The following is a 13,181-nucleotide window of genomic DNA, read 5'->3' as shown; positions in this document are numbered from 1 at the left end:
CGCATTTTTTATTCATTTATTTTTTTTCCATTTGGGTTGTTATTTGTTCATCTAAAGACCCATCGATTGCTTTGGCAGAGCCCCTTTTGTATACGGTATGTGTCATCCTAAACTTCTCCCAAGACCTGCTCCAACTTTTACCCATGATGCTTTTAACTAGGAGAAGGAAAAATCAATTGTGTTCATAACAGTTTTTTTCCACACAAACCAAGATCAATATTCACAGCTTTGGAATAGCGTCTGTCACTTAAGCATTTTCACTCAGAGAGGACAACAATGGTGTGTTTTTAAAATGATGTTTGGGAGCTCGCTTATCCAATAATGTCTGCTTCTTCCCCCTGTCTCCCCAACGGCGTCGCGCTGGTCATGAAATTGAATCGGATCGCCGTGGGCCGGAGAAAGCTTATCTGGCAGACAGCGCCAAGTCTTGTAAATAACACTCTTATGCCCTGCCATTGGCTCATGAATATCAATGAAAACTAATCCTATTGATGTTTATGTAGCGTGTCCCTGATCAAACAGAGGAGCGAGCTGTAATCACAAATTAATGAATTAACTACATGTCTAATTGCGTCCGGAAGATTCAGGTAGAAGAGCGCCTCCACATGTTTGCTTCCTCAAGCCAAGGAAAGACTGATAGTTATTTTTAGAAATGTGCACAAACTGCATCAACACACAAGTGATGATAAGCAATGTCTTTAGGACAGATGTGGGAAGAGGTTGTGAATATGTTTTACTCAAGTAAGAGTAGTAGTAGAGAAGTACAAGTAAAAGTAGTGATCTGAATTATTTCTCAAATAAGAATAAGAACATATTTGGTAAGAAATGAATTATCAGAAAGAATGTTTGCTTTTGTATGGTGTGAATAAACTTAAGAATTAGAAATACTTTTATTCATCCACAGGGATGTCGTTCCAAGTGGAAAACTTCTTCCGTTGCTGAAACAATTTTGTGAATAATTCTTATCCTATATAGTACTGACTGAATTACCAACTGCCTTTGGGCTATACTTTGCATATTTTGCGTATTAATCGTACTACACTCTAATCTATGCTGCATTTCTGACTTTTCATAGTCATTGTTGGCCAAGCGAGTTCACTTCACATTCCAACTCAAACCTCAAATATGATTTCTAAACTAAAGTGAAGAGTGTTTGTAATGTAGCATTAGCTCCCTGTAGCGGTGGGAGACGGCGCAGTGGTGGCTGCATGTGGTGGACACAGAAGGTGAATGAGAGTGATTGCTTTGTGACACACTGAGCTGTGGAGATGAGATTTCCATGTCGGTGGTCCTCTCTGACACATTGTGTTTGGGACTTGGTGAGGCTTCTGATGGGCTCTAAATAGACTTCTCTTCCTAAGACGCCCTGTCCACATGACACTGGGGCTGTCTGTGCCGAGAGCTTATTCGTGTTCTCTCACAGATAAACTGTGCAGAGTGAAGCCATATTAAGTGTCTGCGTGTTCTGCTTCTATATTACAATTCTGCACTCAAAATATTCATCGAACACATTTTACTCCTACTTGACTACATTTTTTAGATCACTTTGGGGTTTTTTGTGTTCTTTTTAAGTACTCCCACTACAATTTTGCCTCTTTTATCCTTCATTGTCCAAATGACTCCTTCCATTCTCAGTTGATGGCTAAAATGTGTGTCATAGTGAGTAAATTGAGATTCAGACGACTTTTAGTTCGAGCGGTGAAGAAGCACATAGAGAACAACCAAACATACTTCAAAAACATACAACACACAAGAGCGATTCTGAGGAAAATGAAGTACACCTACATTACCACGTTAGAATGAACTTACGGGATACTCTACTATGAACTGCATTATCATAGTTTTGGTTTAAAAGGCAATTGGAAGGAGAAATGAGGGTTTTCAGACAGCTACAGTATTTGTTTTTTGAAAAAGAATATACAATAGACATTTTGAACTATTATTTTGCATATTGTGATAGAGCATGTTCTTTCATTTTCTCCATTTGAAGCACTCCTGTCCCTTTAGTAATGTCTAATCTGCACACAGACGGTTAGACTCAGGGCTGTTGTGTCTCACAGTGTGAGTAATATGATCATAAAAAGTGTCTCTTTACAGAAATGGCCTTGGATCACTTCTCTTTATTCACTTGAGCGAGGCCTGTATTCATCTGAGCACAGTCGCATTGTCAGGATCCAGGCGGATTGTCCCAGTGTGCCGTTTGAAGGCACTTACTGAAACACAGCAGTCACAAAGGACTGGAGTGTAATGGAAAATATCCTGTAGTTTTAGTTCTACATATGTTGGATTACACACAATAGTAAGAAAAGAATCAAAGTCCGAAAACTTTATTTCCATTCCAAAATTCACAAACAAAAGCATTTCCTGTAGCAGAAATAGTACAATATTAGGTATCAAGAATAAAATATGTTAGTAATACAAAGAAAAATACAAGTTATTAGACTTAAAGGTGCTATATCTGATTTAATTGCGTAAAAACATGGAAAAAAACACAGCTAGTTTATTTTAAACCATTTGTAGCAGCCCAAAGCTATTCCTCACTTTCTCATGAATTCCATCCATCCTAATTATTCCGTGTGATGAGTTTATAATCGCTCTTCACAACTTTGAAAGAACAGAGCAGAGTTTTGCCAACAACTAGCATGTTACCAGCACACTTCCTGCTTCTCAGAAAATAAAATCCGCTGTAATTAGAGGCAAAATTGCAATATTCATGATTGAGTGAGAATAGTTGACCTAGTCCTTCTGACAATTGGTGTATCCCAGCTTATACTCGTAGTGGCTGATATAATATAATGCGGCTTTCACATGTCGGAAAGTTGCACATTAACACCTCGGCACCAAGTCGTTTACGCAAATCGTAGAGACGGTCCGAGTTGTGACGTCAGGGATGTTCGACTGGAGGAAGTCCAAAGAGTTAAATTGCAAGTGAACATGGAGCTTTGGAAAACGACTGTAAGCAACTTCTGAAATAGCTTCTGCTTAAAATGTTGAATCACAAACAGTGTGTTCTCAGCATCCGACCGAAAGCCCCTGAAGTCGGGTGAACGAGCACCGCCCCTGCAGAAATCTTCAATCCGGACTGCTCGACACGCACCTGAATGCAGCACGAGCCTCTTCAGGTCCCACGTCGCTATGCAGGAAAAAGCAGCGGGTGAAGGAATGAATGTGACTAACTGTGCTTATATTAGACCAAAACTTTGTCCAACCTGAACCACCTTACCAGGATATCATTGTTTTACTGCGGCAAATACTGTGTTTATTCCCCAAACGATATTTCCCCTAAACTACAGAAATAAAATGGCACCTCACCGTTTACAGTGACAGACCAGACTGCAGCTGGTAATAACTCAGAGAGACTGTTTTTTTACTGGCCTGATATAAAGCTGCAGTTGTTGCTAACACGATCGTCTCTACGGCACTGTTCCATTTTTCCCGCCTTCCTTCTCATTACAGAATAAGTGGTCTTGGGACCCTGTAAATTGGGAGGCAAGATGAAAGAAATTAAAGGGCCATAGTGAAAAAAGCCCAATGCTCTGGTCTTCCACGTTTTTTTCATGCTGTGTTTTTTTTTTTTTTTTTTTTTTTTACGGCTGCTTGAAAATTTGGGGATGGTGGAAATAACTCGGCTCAGCGGAGGTCAGGCCCTCCATTAAAGCTGGAGCAGAGAAGCAGCGGCTCTGGTTACTGATGGCCCCGTGTGTGTGTGTGTGTTTGTGTGTGTGTGTGTGTGTGTGTGTTTGTGTATGTGTGTGTGTGTGAGGGTTGTGTGTGCGTGTGTGTTTTTTGTGTGTGTGTGTGGGTGGGTGTGTGTGCGTGTGTGTGTGTGAGGGTTGTGTGTTTGTGTGTGTGTGTGTGAGTGAGGGTTGTGTGTGTGTGGGTGTGTGGGTGTGTGTGTGTGTGGGTGTGTGTGTGTGTGTGTGTGAGGGTTGTGTGTTTGTGTGTGTGTGTGTGAGTGAGGGTTGTGTGTGTGTGTGTGTGTGTGTGTGTGTGTGTGGGTGGGTGTGCGTGTGTGTGTGTGAGGGTTGTGTGTTTGTGTGTGTGTGTGTGAGTGAGGGTTGTGTGTGTGTGTGTGTGTGTGTGTGGGTGGGTGTGTGTGCGTGTGTGTGTGTGAGGGTTGTGTGTTTGTGTGTGTGTGTGTGAGTGAGGGTTGTGTGTGTGTGTGTGTGTGTGGGTGTGTGGGTGTGTGGGTGTGTGTGTGTGTGTGTTTGCGCGCGTGCGTCTGTCTTTGGATCTCTTCAGGTTCCATGTGCAGATGAGGCTCTGGAATTGCATTTGTCACTTTTGCTTTAAGAAACACTCCAGACACGTTTGGATTTCAAAAGAATATTTCTTTCATAGCTTTTTGGTTTGAGGCACAGTCTTTGCAGAGGGATAGGATCAGAATAGAATGTAAGTGAACGTGTAATAAACTGTATGAAATCATGGTCCTATAAGGATTGTATAAAAAGTGTGTAGTGATTATAAGGAAACATGGCTGCTAAATAAATGTATTTCTTGTTATCCCTGTTAGCAAAAACAATATTGTTGTTTCAAGCAAGGGTTTCCAGTTTTTTCTTTTTTTGGGGAATTATGTAAATTTAGTGTTTTCCTCCCATGTGTTTCTTGTCAAAGCCGCACATTGTGACAAAAATGAGGCCGTCTTACTGAAAGCAGCGCTCTGACTGCCGGCGCTTGGATGGTCCACCCCAATTTCACTTGGCCCTACAAAAAAAATGTATGCACGTGAATATTAACGCTGTGCCAAAGGGTTTGTAAAAGCGAGGGAGGATTTCAGATTTAAAAACCTACTTCCGGTTTTGCACAGTGAAAATAAAGTCAACTTATTGTCATCCTCAAATCCAATTCAAAAGTTGAATTTAAATATGTATTTATTTTATTCACTTCCATATATCCCATATCTAAAAATTAGGCTCAACAGTATAATTATTAGTATTATACAGCTCAGGTAAACTATTGGGATGTCATGAACGTCAGCTTTATTTTAGTAGAAGCAGCCGATCATTCTACCTTATTAAATCATCTAATTAACACCATTTGAAACATTGCTTTTTGAACCGACAGTGTATATTCTTATTTAAACTCGGACATTATGTTTTAATCAGCTCCTTTTTAAATTCATTTCCTCTTTGCAAACATATTACAGCTGCAGCCCATTTTCTCCTCCTGCTTTTCTCCGAGCTCGGTAGGAGAACATGAGAAGAACACACATGGTCTCTCTCCAGGCCGGGTTCTGTGCCAGGTGGTCATGCTGTCCACTTTGAATGGTTGGCATTATTAAAAAAAAAAAAGAGATAAAATACAACCCCCATCCTTCAAGTCCCTCCTTCCGTTCTCCATCTCTCACATTCTGAACGTTGGGTCACCTCCAGTCACCATGGGTTTTGTAGTCTGCTAGAACATGTCAAGGTGGCCTTTACCGCGTCCACAAGAATAATGATTCCTTTCTGAATAGCTCGGGCCCAAAAATGTGGGGAATAAGATTTGGAAATGTCAGGTGGAGATACAGAGACAGATCTTGTTTCTCTGGCCTTTCGCCCGGTACAATGGAGCTGATGAGAAACCCTATCTCCCTGTGGAATGCTCCTAATTGCACATGTACCTCTGTAAGTAAAGGGATGACACCTACTGCAAATATGTCTACAGCCTACAGAGTTATAGAAGAAGTTGGAATGCATGTGACATTTGATGGGATGTAGGTTTTGAAACGCTTTGCCCTCATAATATGCCGTCCTAATGCGATTGGGTCAACTCTACGTGCTACAGAACGTATGATATTCGCTTTGTACCAGTTGGCTTTGTGTTTTCTAAATTGTCATACCTCTGACCACGGGACAAACGTGCGGGCGCCTTTAAATAAAACACCCGGTATGTTGTGGTTTGTTTCAAAGTTGCTTAAAGCCGACGTGCCTGATTTTCACACCGCAAAAGGAGGAAGTCTAACTAGTTCCTAGCGCTCGCAAACCCTTTGACACATCATTAATATCCTCATGCATGAAATCAGTTTTAGAAGAGCTTTTATCAGACGGGGTGAAGTGAAACTGGGGCGGACCACCCAGACGCAACCAATCGGAGCGCTGCTGTTGGCTCTTACTTCCAGGTTGACGAGAAATAAAATAAAATAATGATAGCGTGCAGCGTGCAGTGGCCTTCTTTTACATTATAAGGAGAAACACAACATTTACAAATTTGCTTTAACAACAGTTATCAGGAATTTGCAATTATTACAGTAACGATACAATATATTTGGCAGCAGCCTTTTCAACAACTTTATTTAGCGTCCCAAGATGATTAGTCATGGGTTTAATCAATGTGTTTGGACGTATCTAAAACATAACCAAGCAATAAAGCTGTTTTTCATTTAAAAAGTATCTCACCAACTCATATGTCGCTATTAATAACTTCTTGTGTGTATTCTTTCACATCTTTGCTTCTGCGAGCTATGGCAGTTGATACAGTGGCGCTTTCCAGCTCCTTTAGTTAACTGGACCAAATAAGCCGTGTCCACTGGGAGTCCATTCTTGCTAAATTAGTCCGAATGAGTTTAGCCCGCTCCCCGCTGGCTCTGCTGTCTGTCACCCCTGGCAGCGCTTTTGATTGGTCGCTCCACCATCTGCCTCTCCACCTGCATTTTTATTTCGCAAGTTAGGGCGCGGCCGGCTAATCCCCGTTTGACTGGCAGCGTGGAAGGACCTCTCATAGCTGGAACTTCCCCCTGGCACCTACTTTAAATGTTTTATTGGCTGCGCGATGTCTCCGAAGTGCCAAGTGCCAGTTAATTTTTAAGAGGCAGATGTGTGCGTGCGTGCGTGCGTGTGTGTGTGTGTGTGTGTGTGTGTGTGTGTGTGGAGCAGTGGTTGGCTAATCCCCGTTTAACTGACAGCGTGAACGGGCCAATCAAAGCCGGGGGTTCCCTCGAGTGATGCACCCCCATTGGCCGGTTGCCATCTGCCAGATCACCTGTCGTCTGTGTCCAAACATATGGAGGAGTGGCCCTGAGGAGGACGCACAAACTGACATGAAGAAATGGACAAATCGGGGCCCCGTGTGGTCCAAATGCTAATATTTCAGCTTCTCTGGGGACTGATTTCCTTCTCGGCTCTGATCAAATAAACCGCTTTGACGTCGGAATGTAGCTTGATTTGTTTGCACACAAGGAATAATAAAACATTTGTGATATTTACTATAGATTAGGCCAATTCATTTGTCCAAGGAATGATAAAAGTGGCAAAAGTTTGTTTTTGCCAAATATTTTCAGGTAGTTTCACCACAATTATATTCACTTTATGAATTATATATTCAGTTGTTGTTTTTTAAAGATAGTTTTGCCAGCTCATTGTTACAAGAAATGTTCCAGAAAACAACCAAAGCTCTATTTGAACGGGATTTACCTAGTGACCGCAGGCAAATTTTAATAATTACAAAGATTGTCCATGTCTGTGAAAATAATTATCTTGGAAAGTGTCTGTAAAAATTCCCCTGAAATTTATCTCCTGTATTTCCTCAAACTCAGAAGTCCCCTGTGATCTGTGTTTTGGGCTACAGTCAATTTTACATCCAAATTTGAATTGAATGAATAATATTAAATTGCCACAGATCATTCTCCAATTCAGTTTCTACAATTTACAAAGTGAAAGTGACTATTTGGAATTCTGTGATCTTCAAACGGATTAAAGAAGAGCAACTGCGGCTGTTTCATTCTCAATGCTAAAAACAAACCCAACATATTTTCAAATGGAAGAAACGCTAGCAACATGAAGGAATTTAGTTACAAGTCATAAGGAAATTGTACACTCTGCTTTAAAAGGTCAACGTAAGCTTTACTAGATAGCATATCCTTTTCTACATACTAATGCACGCTTAAACTATAAATGTTAACAGCTATTATGTGGGAGGCAGGACATGATGCTCATTGGAAGACACCAAAAGTAAAATGTCAACTCAGATATTTGTCGACTTATGCTAAAATTCTAAATGAATCTTACTCACGGTGCAGTCATCAAAGGCAAATCCTGAGACACTGTAAATTGCCTGCATTCAGCTTCCCTTTTAGAAAACTCTCCTCTCTAAAAACTTGTTGCGGCTGACTCCCTCCCCCCCTTCTCTATTCCTCCCCAACATTTGTCTTCATCAAGCCCAGAGTGTCCAAGTACAGTTAATGTGATTGCACACATCATAATGTGGCTGTGTGGGAGGTGGGGGTGGGGGGGGGGGAGCGCTGCGGCTGATTTCATAGCTATGTTTACCTCATCTGCTCAATGACGGAGCAGCCGGAATGATTCAATTACACCAATCAGATCGCATCAGGATTTCTATGTGGGTCGTCTGCGCCCGGAGTTCTTTATCGCTTCCTGACATCACTTTCCATCCACTTCTGGCTCGGCTGATTTTCCTCCTTGTCTGTATACGTTTAGCACTTTTAGGTTAGCAATGCGTCTCTTTTCAGTGGAAACTGTCTTGGCTTTATTGCTATTTGGTTAAGTTCGAATGCACCATGATTGAGGAGAATGTGTGTGCTCATTATGTGAGAGTGCTGCAAAATTACAAAAAAAAAAAGTAGAGTGGAGGTGGGCAACATGTCAAAATGCAGAGGTTTGAATGTTGTTTTGAGCATATGTGTATATCAAGTACATCGTCTGTAGGAAAAAAAAGCTACAAAAAGTGAAAGTTCATTTGACCCATTTGTCAGATAATTAAACCTCAACTAATATGTTTAAAGACACGTTTTAACACGTTTCTCTTGGATTGACATAATTCATAATAATCATCTCAAAAAAATATCCAGATGTTCCTTTTGTCAATAAAGTAGAATGTGGTGAACTGGATGACAATATCTCACAATGTTTTATCAAAGCTAAATAAAAACATAGATTACATTTAGAATAAATTAGCTATTTTAAACTTTTTTTCAGTGCAATAAAAGCACTTCCTCTGTGCCTCTACCTGCCCTGGGACTGAATAAGGCAAACATGGCTGCCAACCTGCTCCCCACTCATCAAATTCACACCAAGGCAAAAGGGCTGAAGTGTCTTGTTCAGTAGGGCTGCACAGTTTATAAATAAATAAATACATTGAATCATGATTTTTCTGATTTTCCAGTGTTGCAATTTACTTAATGTTTAAAAACTAAAACTCTGTCCTGACAAAGTGCACATTTCACACACGCCCAGAAGCATAAACAGCTGATAAGCCTGAAATGTGAGCGTTTTAAAGCATGTTTGCAGTGGTCATGAAGGTGAGCAGGGTTTTTCCCCAATAAAAAGACAGATATTTTGTTGGTTACGGTGGAAATTCCATTAGCTAAATGATAAATTGCACCATTTGCGATTTCATAATTGCTTCTGGTCATATGAAAAAAGACAAACATTGAGAGATCTAAAAATGCACTCTGTACACCGATAGATAGAATTGAAAACTTTTATACTGTCATCCAAAGTTAAACAAGCCAAAATCCCTGGCTCCTGTTTACAGTATTTGGTGACACCAGGTTTTCTCCCCTCTTTACGGGCTGCGTCTATCAGCCGAGTGCAGCAGTGGGTGTAGAGTGGGCGCAGGCTTATTTTCTGGCTGTCATATCCACTCTGGGTTAGAGGAAGGTGACATGCCTAAGTAATTACTGATCCCTCTGAGCAGATTCTCACACTGCAGCACCATATAGCATTGTTTCAAGAGCTCTCTACAGCCAGCACATGCAAGGGGACACCATCTGTGAAGCAGGGCCTCCAATAAAAGCTGCATTTAAGATGACATTTCAGATTAAGTGTCAAAGAAGATGACATTTCATTCTGTATGCAGGGCTACGAACAAAATGTAATATATTTGGCGTGGAAAGGAAACAAGGCAATGTTCCAGCAGGACCTTTGTTAAATAATGTAGTGGAGAGTTTTGCACAACAGGCCATTGTTTATACAACTGTCTAGTCTGGAGTTGAGACTGAGATGTGATTGGTGGAAGTTTGCACGCACATTTTAAACATTTATTTGCCAATTTTGTATTTTAATTTGTTCATAATAAATCATGATTATAAGGTATGCCCAGGTATGAGTTCATCATAAAGATGATGTTATGCCTATGATGATATGACTATATTTTATTGTTTGTTAGATATATAAAAATGATTATCATATCACAATAACAATATTTAGACAATATTGTGTCAATCCAATGGAAATATGCAAAAACATCTCTAAAAATGTATTTGTTGAGGTTTACGTATCAGAGAAATGTGAAATGACTAAGACTACGGCTGCTAGTGCTCATGTTATATACTGCAGGGTATGATGTTGTTGTTGTTGGTTTTTTCATCTGCACCGTGTTGTTTTTATTTTTTATTCACCCAAGCACTACATGCCCAAGAAAAAATATCCTCTGCCGGACAATATCTTCTACTTAACATCATACAATATTCTCAATACTCACATTTTACATATAAACCAACATTCACAAAATTATCAATATTTCGATATATTTCCCTCCTAGGGCAGAGTTTACCAGTGATGGAAAATTACAGACATGTCACTTTTTGTCAGCTCTCAGTAGTTATTCTTTCAGGATGAGACGCTTGGAGAGATCTCATTTATCTTGCAGTGATAGACGGGGATTGTACGGTAGTGTAGGCACACGGTCGTATTCCTGTTTTTTGTATTTATGTGCATTCACACTTGCACAGACACTACATCCATATTAGGACTAAACGTGGACTAGAGCAGGCCCAAACCGAGCCTCAGTACCATAAAAAGACAGCGTTTTTATTTCTACAGTTTTATTTTTCCTACTTTTTCCCACTTTCCACTCAAATTCTCTTCAAACTCTCTAATCCCTTTTCCCCCCTCATGTGTTTTCTGCCCTTCCAGGACCACGCTGAGATCAACTCCACCGTCCTGCGCAGCCAGACCAACACGGCGCGGGTGGAGGGACTGCGGCCAGGTACGGTCTATGTGGTGCAGGTGCGCGCCCGGACCGTGGCAGGCTTTGGCAAATTCAGCAGCAAGATGTGCTTCCAAACCCTCACAGATGGTAAGGACCGGCGCGCCAGGACACATGGCTCTGTCCGTCGCCACGCTTCACACATTTACGCCATCTCTCACTCTACTGTGCATTTGTTAGCGGTTAGCATTGTGGTTTATAACTGTGTATTCACAGCGGCGAGAGCGATTGAATATTTAAAATATGTATATAGCGGAGTCTTTATCTTGTACCTGAGCCAAAATGCGTAGCTAATTGGTTTTCTTTTCCCACACAGTCCGTCTGTTGCTGTAGAGATATCCCAGAATGCATAGCTGTGATTACAATTTGATCAGATTATTGTTAATAGCGGGGGTACAGATTGACCAGCAGCACCTGTTACACGGGCTTTATACTGTAGCTAGTTTACAAAGGGAAAGATAAGGAGATGTGTTATGTGCTAAAATGTGTTTGAATAGTTTTTATGCATAACCTTGTGCGGAGCTGCAAGAAACAGAAAAAGAACGGTGTGATCTGGTTTGAACTGTGCCTTGAATAAATTGAGTCAATGGATTTTGAAAGAGGTTGTAATCTATAGGCACTCAAGAGGAAACTGTAAACATTGTAATCAACATGTGGTGTGAGAACAAGCTGAATGCCACTCTTTTGACTGAGAGTTGTTCATTCTGCTTGGTTCTAATTCTGTAAAATTGAGGGTGTTTTTGTTGGGTTTATTTGGTTATGGATCCTTGTGAGAAAGAATCGCAGAGCTTTATTTACAGCTTTATTAACATTTTGGCTCAAAAACATAAGCACCTCCATCAAGTTTTTTGCATTTTAATGAACATCTGTAACAGTTAAGTGTAAATATGCCAGCTACTTTCCATCTGTTGTGCCCAACATAGAAAACAAATACAATCGTTTTACACATGCATCTGTCCTGCATTTAGCACAAAGTTCAAGTCATTTATTTAACATAAAGCTTTTCTCACAGTGGGAGGAGTAACCAAAAACTTCAAGTAGGAATACTGTTAAAAGTATAGGAGTAAAAGTATGGTGTGTGAAAACTACATAATATTGCTTATTCAAAATGGTGGTGGTGCGATGGCAGACCAGGCTGAGACAGTGGCTTTGGTGTATTTACTTTACAAAGTCCAAAAGCTGAGTCAATTGACTCTGTGGCTTGTCTGGGTCCACCAGATACTTCAGAGGTGAGCAGAGTTGAATGAATATCATCATTTGCTCCTTCTTCCAGATAATGAAATACGTAGGTACGTCACTGGAGTGTACTGTCTCATTAGTTGCTGCGCCGTGTTGGTTGGAAAAAGGTTCAGCTTCGTCCAACTTTTCTTTTCGCTCACAAAGCAGGATTCGCGCCCAAAAACGTTCAAAACGCACAGCAAAAACGCTGGACATCCAGGACACGCGTCCACATAGACTTTGAATGTAAACTGGACGCCACTTCAACGCCATGGTCTGAACGGGCCTTAAGAATATCAGTCAAAGCAACTAAATAAGCTGCGTCTGCGTGGATATGTGTCCAGTTTATGAAATTCAATTGTCTTTTGCTACAATATATCCTCCAAACAGCGTGCTGGCTCCTCTGCAGTGCACGCATACGGTTCAAAAGGCCCCCCTCTATCTCAGAGCATTAATTTTCTCCCAGTCTATAATGCGTCAGACAGGGGTGACATTTTCAAGTTGCATTGTGTTAATGCTGATGATAGCGATGGATGGGGCCGAGCGGGGCTTAGGGAGTGAGAGATGGGGAGGGTGATAATGATGATGAACCTGACTGTTTAACTGTGCACAGCAGCTGTGCACAGCAGATGTACACTGGCCCCGGAACACTCCCTCGTGGATGTTCTCTCCTTCGTTCGAACGCATAAAAGTGCTCATCCCTGGACCAGCGCCAAGCCACACCAATCTTCAAAACAATTACCGGTAGAAAGAAGAAGAAACATACTCATGGTGGCATAGAGGTGGAGAGGATACTTTTTTTGGGACGAATATGTCAAATAGGCGTGATTATTAAGTATTTGTCAAGTCTTGAGGATTGAGGTTATGTTGGAGCTGCAGTGGAGTAGTGGTGGGAGTAGTAGTTGGAGTAGTAGTGGGAGTAGTAGTTGGAGTAGTAGTTGGAGTAGTAGTGGGAGTAGTAGTTGGAGTAGTAGTGGGAGTAGTAGTTGGAGTAGTAGTGGGAGTAGTAGTGGGAGTAGTAGTTGGAGTAGTAGTTG

General features: G+C 41.1%; 1 protein-coding gene across 2 annotated transcripts in view; it reads left to right on the top strand.

Annotated features, from left to right (window-relative positions):
- The window catches only part of ephb1 (EPH receptor B1), a 250,745-nt gene that overhangs the window by 190,690 nt on the left and 46,874 nt on the right, over positions 1 to 13,181 (top strand). For both annotated transcript variants that reach the window (XM_072441429.1, XM_072441428.1), the window contains exon 7: positions 10,854 to 11,016. In XM_072441429.1, the coding sequence (XP_072297530.1) occupies positions 10,854 to 11,016 (163 nt within the window). The remainder of the gene's footprint in view (positions 1 to 10,853; positions 11,017 to 13,181) is intronic.

The sequence above is a fragment of the Eucyclogobius newberryi genome, unplaced genomic scaffold, assembly GCF_026437365.1.
Source record: "Eucyclogobius newberryi isolate DKJ021-1_F unplaced genomic scaffold, fEucNew1.0.hap1 SCAF_12, whole genome shotgun sequence".
Lineage (NCBI taxonomy): Eukaryota > Metazoa > Chordata > Actinopteri > Gobiiformes > Gobiidae > Eucyclogobius > Eucyclogobius newberryi.
The sequence above is the reverse complement of the archived record's forward strand: the minus strand, read 5'-3'. Positions and strand labels throughout refer to the sequence as shown.